Source organism: Polypterus senegalus, chromosome 14, assembly GCF_016835505.1.
Source record: "Polypterus senegalus isolate Bchr_013 chromosome 14, ASM1683550v1, whole genome shotgun sequence".
Lineage (NCBI taxonomy): Eukaryota > Metazoa > Chordata > Cladistia > Polypteriformes > Polypteridae > Polypterus > Polypterus senegalus.
In genome coordinates this window covers 134,253,778-134,268,075 of record NC_053167.1, presented here as the reverse complement: position 1 = coordinate 134,268,075, position 14,298 = coordinate 134,253,778, and the positions used below count along the sequence as shown (strand labels likewise).

The 14,298-nt window shown below is 37.0% G+C and overlaps 1 protein-coding gene across 1 annotated transcript in view; it reads right to left on the bottom strand.

Moving 5' to 3' along the window:
* Positions 1-14,298, bottom strand: part of cfap57 (cilia and flagella associated protein 57) — a 105,130-nt gene that overhangs the window by 45,230 nt on the left and 45,602 nt on the right. Inside the window, exons 12-14 of the mRNA XM_039734497.1 lie at positions 12,580-12,741; positions 9,773-9,928; positions 3,681-3,774 (exon numbers count right to left, since the gene is read on the bottom strand). Coding sequence (XP_039590431.1) covers positions 3,681-3,774; positions 9,773-9,928; positions 12,580-12,741 — 412 coding nt within the window. The remainder of the gene's footprint in view (positions 1-3,680; positions 3,775-9,772; positions 9,929-12,579; positions 12,742-14,298) is intronic.

The following is a 14,298-nucleotide window of genomic DNA, read 5'->3' as shown; positions in this document are numbered from 1 at the left end:
AAAAGCCATGAGAAAGATGTAAGCTAGAGCCATGCTAGGATTGCAAGCCTATCTTTCACCAAAGCATTGGGCTAAACAAGAGTTAAAGTCAAGAAATCAGAAATTATATACAGGGTGGTCCAGATCTAATTGTGCAGATCCAAATCGTCTGGATGACTTTGATTTATGCGGGGACGATTCCACTTCGGTGCAAAGACGATTCTTCATATCGTCAGTTTGCACACTTCTCGATGGTCTGGGATTTTTTGGGTGATTTTCTATGTAATAAACTTAATAACTCATAGCGTAATGAAAATTAAATAATTAGATCTGGACCACCCCATAGTTTTATTCAATCTCAGCTACAATTACATAAAAACATAACTTTCAAGATAATAAACTTTCTCAGGACATCTTCAATTGCAAAATAAACATCAAAATCAATTTACTTTGGTGTCGAAACCCCATAAAAGATGTTTAGATTTTCCAAATAACTTCAGTTATAAGAAAAAATAAATAATGAAACCAATCCCAACAAAGATGGTGAGGTGGGGGAGGGTGGGGATTTATATGGGCCTCACCACTCCCAGATGGCCTAGCCCCAAACTCAAAAGGCATGTTTACGACCTTGCACAGGCCAAAATACAGGGAAGCCCAAGTGAACTCAATAAAGTTTATTGATATTAAGGATGATCAAAAATAAGGCACACAGGAACAAAATAAAGAGCAAAAAGAGATTTGCAGATCTATAAGTCAACTAAACTTAAAAACGCAAAATCAGTCATAGTAAACCCAACAAATAAATAATTCAGGAATCACAAACAGAAGCAATGCCAAAGCAGCCATTTCATCAGCTAGTTCATCCTAAATACCAGTGTCAGAAGGCCACGTCTCCTTAGGTTTAACCAACAGACTTGTCATAGACTGTAAGGATAAGTGAAAAGGACCTGGGAGATTTGACTTAGTCAAAGAAACAGGGCAAGGTCAAAACCATGAGTCCAAACAGTCTTTCATCACAGCCAAAATGGGAAACCAAAATTCATTCAGGAGTCAGGAACCAGGAACCAGAACAAGAAATTTGTTACTGGAAGTCAAAAAATAATTGCAAAAGCTAAGATTTATCTGCAAACATTGGATGGGGAATAGCCACGAGAGGCAACCTTTTAACTCATTTATGAAACTGACATCCAATGTAGGAACCTTTCTGAGAAAGCCCCTGGCATCCAGGGCATGTGTTTATCAAGAATTACATCAGAATTCATCAGAATCAGAATTACTTCTAGAATTTGCATTAAAAGTTGGACTAGGATAAGAATTTGTCCTGTTTTAGAATAGGACTTGAGAAGTAGTTATGAATCATCCTACACTGACCCCAGCTCCCAGCTAGGGAGGCCACGTTTGTGAATAAATGATGTCTTGATTTAATGGCATCCAATGCCACAATGCGATTCTCATGATGATGTTTTGTGGTTTCCTTGAAAATCATGATAACGCTTTGTAGTGTTCTGATACTAATTCTTCTGGACAAACATAATAATAATAATAATAATAATAATAATAATAATAATAATAATAATAATAATAATAATAATAATAAGAAGAAGAAGAAGAAGAAGAAGAAGAAGAAGAAGAAGAAGAACAAGAACAAGAACAAGAACAAGAAAGTGAAACATGAGGACAAGAATGGCTCCGGTAGTCGTAGGTGCACTGGAAACCATCAACACTGGTTTCCAAGAACAGCTGGACAAACTCCAGTGTGGAATCAGTGAGAAAGAGAATCAGAAGATCGCATTCTTCAGCACAGCCCACATTGTCAGATTACATTTACTTATTTGGCTGAGGCCTTTATCCAAGGCACTTACAACATTTATGATATAATTGGTTACATTTCTTTTTGATTTTCCAAGGAGCACAGGCAGATCAAGTGACTTGATCATGGTCACAAAGTGTCAGTAGTGGGATTTGAATGCACAACCTCAGGGTTTGTGGTCCAAAGCCACCCTCAACTGAACAACAAGCTGAACTCAAAATCTGAGTGGTCTGGTTGATCTCTGGCGAACATACCAGTGAATATATATCTTAGTGAACTGAGAGGAGGGTGGTGATAATAATGTAGTAATAATACATACATAATAATAGTATGTTCTATGTCTGTGCTGAGTGTGTTTTGTTTTCATTGTCCGTTTACTGTCCGTTATGTGTGCGTCAGTAAATGTTGTCCCCGTAAGCGCAGAGGGGAAGGATGATGGAGAGAGACCGCAGCACCATGACGAAAATCATCTGTTGGATCCACCAGTTACATCCGGGACATTTTGTATTTAAAAAAGGGGACCGAAGGCGAGAAAGAGAAGTGAGATGAGAGAGAGAGGAAACAAATCGAGAGGAAAAAGGAGACAATTTACCCGATAATTTACAAACTCATCACTTCCATTTATTGCATCATTTCACTGCCTGCTTTTTCAACAACCAATTCATCATCACAACAGCCCGAGCCGAGTAACCCCGGGGTTCGGATCCATATCAACCATTGTCAGAACTTTTCACAGTGAGGTTGTTTTGTTGTCGGGAAGGAGCACAATAACAATACAGTCAGTTCCAATACTGCTGGACTTTGTTTTGGACTCATTTTTTCACCACATTTTTAATCGCTGTGTTTATCTAATCCGTGTTTGTATTTGTGTTATGTGGTTTTGTTTATTGTTTAGGGGTAAGGGAGGGTCAATGTGAATATTTGTATATTCGTGTTCTTATATAGTCACTGGGGTTTTTGGGATAGTGGTGTTTTGCGCACACACACACACACACACACATATATATATATATATATATTTATTATTGAATATTTGTCTGTTGTTTCATTTTACAATATATCTGTGATCGATTTTACATATCTGTAAAATAACTGTTTTCTGGTTATTTTGTCGTGTCGGGAAAATAAAACAGCTTGTAAGGAGTACGGCTTGTTATTAGAGCAAGAAACCTCAGGTAATCCAAGCAATAAGTCTTGTTAGTGTAGTGACCGGTCTGGGTAACAGGTCAGCCATTAAAATAATAATAATAATAATAATAATAATAATATAATAATAATAATAATAATAATAATAATAATAATAATAATAATAACATCAGAATAAGAAGAAGGAAAACATAATAAGGTAGGGTATTATGCTAAGCTACATGTAATTGTTGCTGCTTTGCAACCACACAAATAATACTGTAATTTAAAATTTGCCTTTACTTTCTGAGTTACCCTCATACATATGGTCAGGAACAGCTCACTAATGGACTGTTCATTGGCCACAGTAGAGTTCCTGCTGCATATTTATTATGTGCCTTCTCATGTGGGATGGCCCTTCTCCCAGGAAGTATGAAGACAGTTAAGGGCCATCAAAAATAAAACATTGATAAAACATTTTCAAACTTGGCTAATACAATTCAGGACTGCAAGAGGCTGAAGCCTATCCTGGCAGCCCTGCACAGGGTGCCATTCTAGGGCCTGTTCATTTGCATCCACTTCACAGCTGCCAATTAATTTAAGCTGCAAGTCTTTGAGGACATTTGAAGAAAATGGGAATACTCAATGAAAATCCCATGGGAATAACATGCAAAATCCACACAGGCACAAGATTTGAATATTAGACACGATTCATGATGTGTCCTCCTTTCTATATACATCACATAATTCAGGTCAGCACTCTTACCCAAATCTTGTTGCTCTTTTGACTGCTTTTCTATTAAGTCGACCATCTCCTGTGTATACTTCAACTGCTGTTTCTCCATTTCACTTTTAAGGACCTTTATTAAAAAAAAGAATTTATTCAGTTAGAAGCTGTACAAGGAAGGCAATTAGCTTTTAAAATGAAGGTTGATGTGGAACAGCTGACATTCGATGTTCATCTGAATATGGAGCCCAGAAGAGGGGCTGTAAGGTGAAGACAATGATGAGCTTTGGAATTATTTCCAAAGAGTCCTTTTGCATTCAGGATAGCATTTTCACATGTGGGGTGGCCCCAGTGTAAGACATTGCAAACTTAGGTCATCCACATGATATAAGTTGTTGAAAAAACAAATGCCACACTTGTATTGCTGGGCTATCATTCACTCTTATGACACATTTGCTAGTGATAAAGAAAATGTTGTATAAGTGTTAGAGGTTTAAAACAATTCTGACGAGAGCAGGCTATTCAGTCAAAACAAAGGTTGACAATGATATTCATCTGATTTCTCCAAAATAATATTAAGCTGAGTTTTGAAAAGTCCCTACATTACAACTGTCTGCCACACTACGTGATCACTTATTGCATGTGTGTCTAACACTTTTGTCACTTTGTATGGGTTTCCTCTCTCAATTTCTGGGTATTTGGAGATTGGGAGCTTGGATGCTTGAAGCAGTGAGGCAAACACTTTTGGTTCAAACCTGTGTAGAGTTCAGGGGTCTCATTTATAAAACTTTGCATGATTTTGAGAGTAAATTTACTTGTATGCTAAAAGATAGAAAAATTAATATGCCAAAAAAAATCAGATTTATAAAACCTGGTGTACACATATTTCTACACAGTTTATACTTATAAATCACAGTCATCTTGTAAATGTGCGTTTGTGAATGCACCTCAAACCCCACCCGATTCCACCCTGAAACAACCATATATGAACCGTGCTGATCAACCTCATACATATGCAGTCATATGTGAGGTAGGTAGAATGAGGCGGACCACGGTTATAAACTCCAGTCAGTTATTTAGGAGTCTAATTGTCTTGGGAAAGAAAGAGTTCTTTAGCCTGGAAGTCCTGCATTTCATATTTCTATACCTCTTGCCTGAGAGTAGAAGTGTGAACAGTTTGTGTTTGGGGGGTAACCTGAGGATTGAGGCAGGTCTCCTGCGGACTCTGCAGTTGTAGATGCTCTGCAGAGAGGGCAATGGGGTCCTGGTGATCTTCTCAGCAGTCTTTACCACTCTCTGCAGGCACTTGCGGTCCATAGCAGTAGTGTTGCTGTACCACACAGTGATGCAGCTGGTCAAGACGCTCTCAACAATGCATCTGTAAAAGTTACCAAGGATCTTAGTCGACATACCAAACTTGCTCAGCCTCCTCAGAAAGTACAGCCACTGTTGAGCCATCTTGACCAGCTGTGTGGTGTTAAGTGTCCAGGTGGGAAGATCTTATGTCTAAATTAGAGGCACGCAAAGAGCCTTTATTTGGTGGCCAAAGCGCGGGTGTCAGCAACAAGTACAAATATGCTGAATGGCAACTTGATACTATTTCTGTAAAAGCCATTAGCTCCAGCCACACTATACCTAAAATAAAAAGCAAGGTCAGATCTCTGATGATGAAGCGGAATTGCTATTGACCAGCTGAGTGTGAATGTAATGGGAAGAGGGAAAAAACAAATCTACGGTCGGTGAAGATCTGTGAATGGCATCTGTTATTGGATAGAAGTGCAGTTATTGGACACGAGTGCAGTCCTGACTTCACAGTTCGGTTATAGGCTTCCAGCGGGCATGATGGAGTGAAGCTTGGCGGAGATATTCTTGACCTGTCAGCCAGTTCACTGAGAAGTCACAATGGGTAGTTTAAATGATGGGGAAATAAAAACAAAAAAGTGAAAATACACAGCGCTGGTTTACTTTAAAGGGAACTAAAATATAGTCTTCACATCATATTCATCATATCTGAGCTTTAATATGTTATGTTAACGCATATTATAATAATAGTTTGGTGATATGATTATTATGTGTTGTCATTTTCCTAATTTGGATGCATTTTCCTTCTTGATAATTTCCCAGTTTTTCTGAAATGTTGTGTATGCATTGGTCAGTTACTGTAAATATATGCATGTTCTCCCGTCAACTTTTTTTTCTTTTTAATAAATCCCGATATTTACATAGGAACCTCATTTTTTGCATACACGTGTTTTATAAATGAGGCCCAAAGTTTGTTTTTTTTAATGTCTGTACTCTATTTTGAGTTTATGTAGGAGGCAGGGAAATCATAAAACTGATGATGCTCTGTTATATAGGCCCATATCAGAGGGAATAAAATAAACACAAGACCATTGAGGGAGGCGAGGAAAGGTAACATGCTCATATTTGGAAATACACACAGTATCAGAGTGCAGACAGAATGTGACAACACTGCACAAAAAATACCCAGGCCAAGAACTGAGCCCAGGTCCCTGGAGCTACACCAGCATCACAGTTACTAGTATACTAGCTGTATATTCTTATTTCATTACTGTCAAATAAATGTTACCAATAAACACACAGCTAAATAAATCAGATGTTTCTGTATTAGAATGAAGATATACATATATACGAGTCCATTATGTAAATTTTAATATCATTGATGGACAGTCAGCCAATCAGATCAAGAAGTATTTAATGTGTGCTAGCAACTGCCAGCTTCACCTGTTTAAAGCTGACTTGAAGACAGAGGCTGAGGGATAACAGCTAGTGTGACCATGGAAATCAGCTGCCTAATATACTGCCTAAAAAAAATGGGGATTTAAAATCTACATAGTAATAATTATGTTTAGTTATATTAACTAATATATCTTCATTGATGCACTTATTTTTATAAATTTACATTTTCCAAGGACTGCTAACCTAACAAAGCCAGAACAAAAATAAACCCTGTGTGGGGCACCATTCCAACTCATTGTGCTCTCATTGTTATGTTTAAGTCTGTGACCCTAGCTCCTTGATGTTCTTTGTTTATTTATTGTGTTTGATTTAGTTTTGTCTTTATTATATTTATGTTATATGTTTTTCATTAATATAATTTTTGCTAATGTTTTTGCAATTTCATATTACAGTATGTTCCTATTATATGTGTCACTTTTACAAGTTATCTTCCCTGTCTACTTTATGTGAAGCCCAAGAAGGCAGGGACACTTATTAATAAAACTGTAGAACTGCCCTCTCTTGGGTGCTGCCATTTTGTAGATTCCATTGCTATGATGCATCCTTTGGGCATGTTCACAAAGGTTGTGACCGTAACCTCATTAGGTCAAGTGTTTAAAGGTTGGTGTGAATGATCTTTTTTTGAGTTTTACAGATAAGCCCTAAATCACAGCCTGAAAGCCTGTTGTTTTTTATTTTTCCTGGTTAAAAAACATTGCTCTTGTCGTTTGGACTTTGAATTTTTAATAACAAATCACAATTAATTTAATTTAATTACAAATATCATTTTTTTTTTTGTTTTTCCAGTTTCTGATCTCTTGCTTTCGATTCTGACTTCTTATTTTTTTTTAACTATATCCCAGTTCATTTGAAAATTAAAATTAACATTCAATTCTAACATTAGAGTGCTTTTTGACTTTGTGTTTCTCCCGGTCCTTAAATAAAAACTTTTACTGCTTGCCTGCAGGTAGTATAACAAGTGATACTCTTAATTAAACAAAAGCAAAACCTAATCTAAATTACAAAGAAAAATACAAACGTATACAGCACTATATCGAAAACAAAAACATAAAAAGACTTATTTAAAAAATACTAATACGCAAAAATGATTTGAGGTGAAGTTTTATGTTGCTTCTCTTCTCCACTGTGTGACATTTAGAAACTTTTTTGATATTTATAAGTCTTTGCCCTATTTTTGAGCCTGTGCACGCAGGAAGCCTTTCATGTGAGTTTGGGGCTAGGCTGCTTATGGTGAGGCCTACGTAGTGTGCCCAGACCCGTGAAGATGGCAGGTCTGGCTTTCGGTTGTTTTCTAAGGCCCTTTCTGCTATTGTATGAGTGACAGGAATCACAACACTAGTGGAAACTATCACAAAAATCTTGACCACAAATGACTCTTTTACTTAAACAAAAGCAAAAAGTACTCCAAATTATAAAATTAAAAAATACAAACGTATAAAATACTACATCCAAAACAGAACCAAAAAATTTCCAATGCAAAAAATTATTCAAAAGAAACAAGTAAAATTCCAAATTAAAAACAAAATCAAGAGAAAGTCAAAAATTTTAATTCATAATAACCAAACTATGTTCAAATCTATAAATTCTCATCCCCCCCCAATTAAATAAATGCCAAAACGTTTACAATGAAAAGATCAAATGACCAAAAACTTTAGCCAAACAGGCACAAAACAATAAAGCCAACACTTTCTAAAGCCTCTCCATTGAAACTGAGACTAAGGGCTTTTTTTAAATAGTAAATGGTATTACTAGAAAGTCTGCAGTGGGCTGGCACCCTGCCCTTGTTTTGTTTCCTACCTTGCGCCCTGTGTTGGCTCCAGCAGACCCCTGTGATCCTGTAGTTAGGATATAGTGGATTGGATAATGGATGGATGGATGGATATTACTAGAAAGTGAGTTAAATAACCTGGGGTCAATAACCTATTTGGGTGTTTTGCCCACCCTCATCAAATACAGTGAAATAATTAACTACTTAACCAAAAGAGACCAAACCCTAGATATGAATCGAAAATGATTGGCAATAATGAGAAAATGCACCAAAATAAAACTACAAAAAAAGGAGTAAAGCAAAATACCCAGATAACAAAAAACAAATCCGGCAATTAAATTCCCCGTAATAAATCCAAGCCAACAAAGCCAAGAATTATAATCAAAAAATTTAAGTCATGAAACAAAGCAAAAAATCAGATGTTATATTTATGTCTATTTTGTTTATTGTTTATGTTAACATGGTTGATCATTTAGTTTATGTACATTTATGTCTCTTTTATACCATGTATTTTGAGGGTGGTCCCCAACAGACTGGGCCACTGTAACTGCCCTCAGCGATATAAAGGCAGACACAACCCACATCCCTTGTGTTTCATTGTGAATACACTCGCGGTGGTGGAGTTTTTTTTTTTTGTACTCTCTATTTTGACTACTTTATGGATTTGTGATTTATTTGCCTCAGATTTCCTTTCCCTTTTCAGGCAACTCCTTTAGCTCTGTGGAGCTTTATTTTGTTACAGAGCAATTTTGTAGTACTAGGGTGTTGTACCGTGTTTGCCATTATAGATGTAACGAGAAATCAAGAAAAATGACACCTTTTATTGGCTAACTAAAAAGATTACAATATGCAAGCTTTCGAGGAAACTCAGGCCCCTTCTTCAGGCAAGATGTCATTTTGCTTGAATTCTCATTACAGCAAATTTTGTGAAATACATTTTTTATGTATCAAGATTTTGCGTTGCTCTTTAAGTGTGACTAGTCAGGGTTTGATGGTAATCTGGCCCCTTGTGGGCATTTTGAGTCATTACTTGGGATTTTACACTTAGGGACTTTCTATTTTATAACACCACAACATCAAACATGTAAGCACACACAAACAAAAATGTCTGCTTTTATCAAATATTGGATACCAAGTTCTAATGTTTATGTCGTTGATTAGGTGACATCAAAGTTCAAAACTTATGGAGACTCCATTGTAGCAGCGTCCCAAGCCACAGTTTACAAAGATCAGAGAAAATAGAGGCTCCATTGATAAACAAAATAATGTTGGAAATATTGCCAATAATTCCACACACACAACATCCAAGCCAAAGTTTAAACAAAAACTACTTTGTGTAGTAGCAGTTCTAAACACTGAGCCATCATACTCAGAACAGCCAATCTTTTAAATAGAATCATTTATAGAAGATAGATAAAAATCTCAGATAATTATACTGGGTTTGTGGATTCTCATTCTCTATTTCCTAACTGGCTGTACATGGCTCGATGTTTCGAGGTAAGGGCTTGTGTTTCCTTGTTTGCAGGCCAATTCAAACATCATTAGCCTATGATATTTTTATGATTTGTCTTTTTCATTTCTACAAAATTGCCCACCAGCTCACCTGACTTTTTGTTTTCAGTGCTTCCATTTCCTGGATAAATTTTTCAGTAAGCTCTTTAATTTTCTCATTATAGTTCATGTCTTTTAGCCGAAGCTGATATTCATTCTCCATTTTTAATTCTTCCACTCTTGTTTTCAGTTCCAGCATGATCTGATTCTGTGATTTGAAACAAGAAATAAAAATAGGATAAACAGATTTGAAGCATGTTCTTCAGGACAGTCTTTAAAAACATGGAAACATTTTCTCTGAAACAAAAGTGCAAGCATAATTTATAGTCATTTGAAAAAGTTTGGGAACCCCTCTCAGCCTGCATAATAATTGACTCGACTTTCAACAAAAAAGTTAACAGTGGTATGTCTTTCATTTCCTAGGAACATCTGAGCACTGGAGTGTTTTCTGAACAAAGATTTTTAGTGAAGCAGTATGAAATTAAATCAAATGTGAAAAACTGGAAATGCATAAATGTGGGTCCCCTTGTAATTTTGCTGATTTGAATGCTCAATGCTGATTACTTGCAACACCAAATTGGTTAGATGAGCTCATTAAGCCTTGAACTTCATAGACAGGTGTGTCCCATCATGAGAAAAGGTATTTAAGGTGGCCAATTGCAAGTTGTGCTTCCCTTCGACTCTCCTCTGAAGAGTGACAGACAGCACGGGATCCTCAAAGCAACTCTCAAAAGATCTGAAAACAAAGACTGTTCAGTCTCATGGTTTAGGGGAAGACTACAAAAAGCTATCTCAGAGGTTTCAACTCTCAGTTTCAACTGTAAGGAATTGAATCAGGAAATGGAAGGCCACAGGCACAGTTGCTGTTAAACATCAGGTCGGGCAGGCCAAGAAAAATACAGGAGCGGCATATGCACAGGATTGTGAGAATGGTTACAGACAACCACAGATTGCTATGGACTGATGAAACAAAAATGGAGTTGCTTGGTCATAACAAATGTATAAAGGTATTCATGCAGAGGGAGAAGTACAATGTTCTGGAATGGCTGTCACAGTCCCCTGACTTGAATATCATAGAAATGGGATGATTTGAAGCAGGCTGTCCATGCTCGGCAGCCATCAAATTGAACTGAACTGGAGAGATTTTGTATGGAAGAATGGTCAAAAATACCATCCATCCAGAATTCAGACACTCATCAAAGGCTATAGGAGGCATCTAGAGGCTGTTAGATTTGCAAAAGGAGGCTCAACTAAGTATTGATGTCATATCTCTGTTGGGGTGCCCACATTTATGCACCTGTTTAATTTTGTTATGATGCATATTGCATATTTTCTGTTAATCCAATAAACTTAACATCACTGCTGTAATCCTACTGTGTCCATAAGGCATGTCATATATTAAAAGGAAGTTGCTACTTTGAAAGTTCAGTCAATGATAAACAAAAATCCAAAGAATTAAGAGGGTTCCCAAACTTTTTCATATGACTGCATATAGTGAACACCATTCCATAATTTGAATTTATAACATAATATGGCCTTCTCAAAGCTGTTTAGTTCAATCCAGTGGACAGCCGCTCATCCCAGCAGCACTGAGCACACAGCAGTGGCAAACTCTGGGTAGGGTACCAGTTTAATCACAGGGCCTGTTCTCTGATATCAAAAGCAAGTTAGAAATCACATGTGCGTAAAGACAAATGTCAGGGTGACTCTTTAATTTAATTCAATATACGCGTAAGCTTATGTCACATTCTTTGTCTAGAAGACAAGCTCAGAGTACTTAATTCTGAACATACAGTAAAATAATTCCTAAGAAAAGTGAATGAGATATACCACAAAGATTCATGGAGTAGGCAAATTAGCCATTTGTCATGATGATGGTGTAATTACATATTATGGTAAAAAATATGCATTGAGAAAAGAATAAAACTTTACAAAACAAGTCATTGTACCCACTATAGATCAAAAGTAGTATATAGAAAAGACCTGTTAGAAAACAAGCTCTGAACAACTAGCTTGGGAGAATACAGGTGGCTGAGATGAAAGGCCAGGGATGGAATGAGGGCAGAGTCTTTCCTAAACAGAACTGGAATGAACCAGTAGAGTCCCTGCCCTACGATATTCCATTGGTATGAGAGGTACATCAAGGAACCTGGAGTAGTACAGATTTAGGCTAACAAAGAAGCTGTTTCTGCTGTTCCATGAATGTATACGGCCATGCGGCCAAATCAGTATGCTAAAACACGAGCCACCTAAGCAAACAAGATGAACTGCATTCTATCTAGCTTGTAGGGTCACACTCATTTCACTCAACATGTATATTTGGGCACAATTGGAAACATTAAGTTGAACTGTGAATAAAACATGTAACTGTCTCTCTTACCTGTTCTGATACTGTATAGAATTGCCTGGGGTTATAAATGTAAAGGAAAGGGGGAAGTATTTAACTACAATAGCAGTCCATGCTGACAGTGCCCAGGCTGGTAAGAACAAACATAAAAGGTCTATAGGTGAGATTTGACTCATTCTATTCAGGTCTACGTAATAAATAGTCTGAAAAGGAAGAATAGGGTCACCCTCGGGCCCTACCATGACAAAACACCATTATATATTGGCTGTGATGACAGTGAGTCTAACTGTGTGCCTGTGTGGGCATTGTTATGAACTGGTGTTCACTACAGAATGTTTTCCGGTTTTGCTCTTGATGCTGATGAGATAAGCTTTGGCCCCACAACCTTGAATTGTTTTAAGCAGTTTTAAGAATGTATTCCGAACACTGTCCATGCAGCATTCACACAGGCCTGAGTAAATTTATCTAATGAAGACAAGAAATGTAAACCATTTGGAAATAACAGAACTTACCTTTTCCTCCAAGTCGGACTTGGTTATGAGAATCTCTTCTGCATATGTAACTTCCTTCTCACTTTTCAGCCCTCGTCCTTCCTTATCGATTATCTTCCATATGAGGAGACACCCATCTTCAGAGACAGTCAGCAGGAACTGATCATCATATGTTATGGTCATCTGCACGTAGTGGGGACAGTCAGAAAAACAGATTTTTTTAAAATTATGTAAACTCAAATAATAAATGCTTCTCAAAGCAGTTTATGTTATTTTTTTCTCTGTTAATCCTATTTATCTATATCATTCAGAGCAGAGAGTTTTGGTCCTCAAATGCCACTGTTGTTTATTACTGTCGTTATGTCCACCTCCAGTGTTACTAGAGATCAGGACCCGTAATGGACACAACAGGATAAAAGGATGGCTATGAGTTCAAGTCCTTATCTGATCTGTGGATACCAATTGTGTTAAGAATTCAAAGTTTTTTAATGGTGCTCTTTCCTCATGTGTACATTTGGTTTTGACCCTCTTGTTCTCTTGACCGTGATTATTGTCTCTTGTATTGGGCTTCAGTTTAATTTCACTTTCTATTATTTCTTTGTTTTATTTTATTTTTCATCTCCCAGTTTTTGCTCAAAAAGTTTATCTGCCAGAACATTGTATGACATAACATGATGGATACAAATTGGTGATCTCTTAAGATACAATAACATAATATACTAATATAGGAGAAAATAGGGTGAAATGACACCTTTTATTGGCTAACTAAATGATTACAAATGCAAGCTTTCGAGGCAGCTAAGGCCCCTTCATCAGGCAAGGTGTAACAATGAAACTGAAAAATCCTCTCACTTATATTTGGACAGCAAAGTGATTTTTTTTCTTTCATCTTAACAACCTTTTTGTTCAAATGTTAGCAAAATTAATAAACCTCAGATGAATTAACCCTGAAAGAAGAGAACAATGAACTAATAAAATGTAGAGCTAAGATAACCATCACTAGAGAAAGTCCTGTAAGGTTTTTTTTAAGTGCATTGTTTGTAAGATAGGCCACCAATGTAGTCAGCTGGTCAATCAGTCTGTTAGTCCACATATCTGGTCATAAAACTTTTGTCTCTATTCAGACCATTTTGTAGAGTATTGAATTTAAGCATAATTTTGCATTCCCATTCTCTCTGCTCCTGTTTGGTCTTGAAATTACCCATAGTCCAGTACAGTAATCCCTCGCTATATCGCGCTTTGACTTTCGCGGATTTTATATGAAAGCATAACTAAATATATAACGCAGATTTTTCGCTGCTTCGCGGGTTCTGCGGACAATGTGTCTTTTTACTTCCTGTACATGCTTCCTCAGTTGGTTTGCCCAGTTGATTTCATACAAGGGACACTATTGGCGGATGACTGAGAAGCTAACCAATCAGAGCACGCAGTTAAGCTCCTGCTTGCTGAATGCAGTGTTAACCAGGAAGTCTTGTCTCGCTCATTCAGCATCAACGTGTTTCGCTGTGTAAAGAGTTGTGCTCTTTTGTGTTTATCTTTGTGCATAGTCAAGCCCTTCATTATGGCTCCAAAACGATCTGCTACTGCTTCAGGGGCCGTGCCCAAGCGCAAAAGGAAGATGTTAACGATTGCGAAAAGGTAAACGTTTTGGATTTGTTGAAGGCTACGATTCTTTTATTTAAAAAGTAGGAAAGGAATATAAGATCTACGGCCGCAGTGTCCTTTTAACCAGGATGCAAA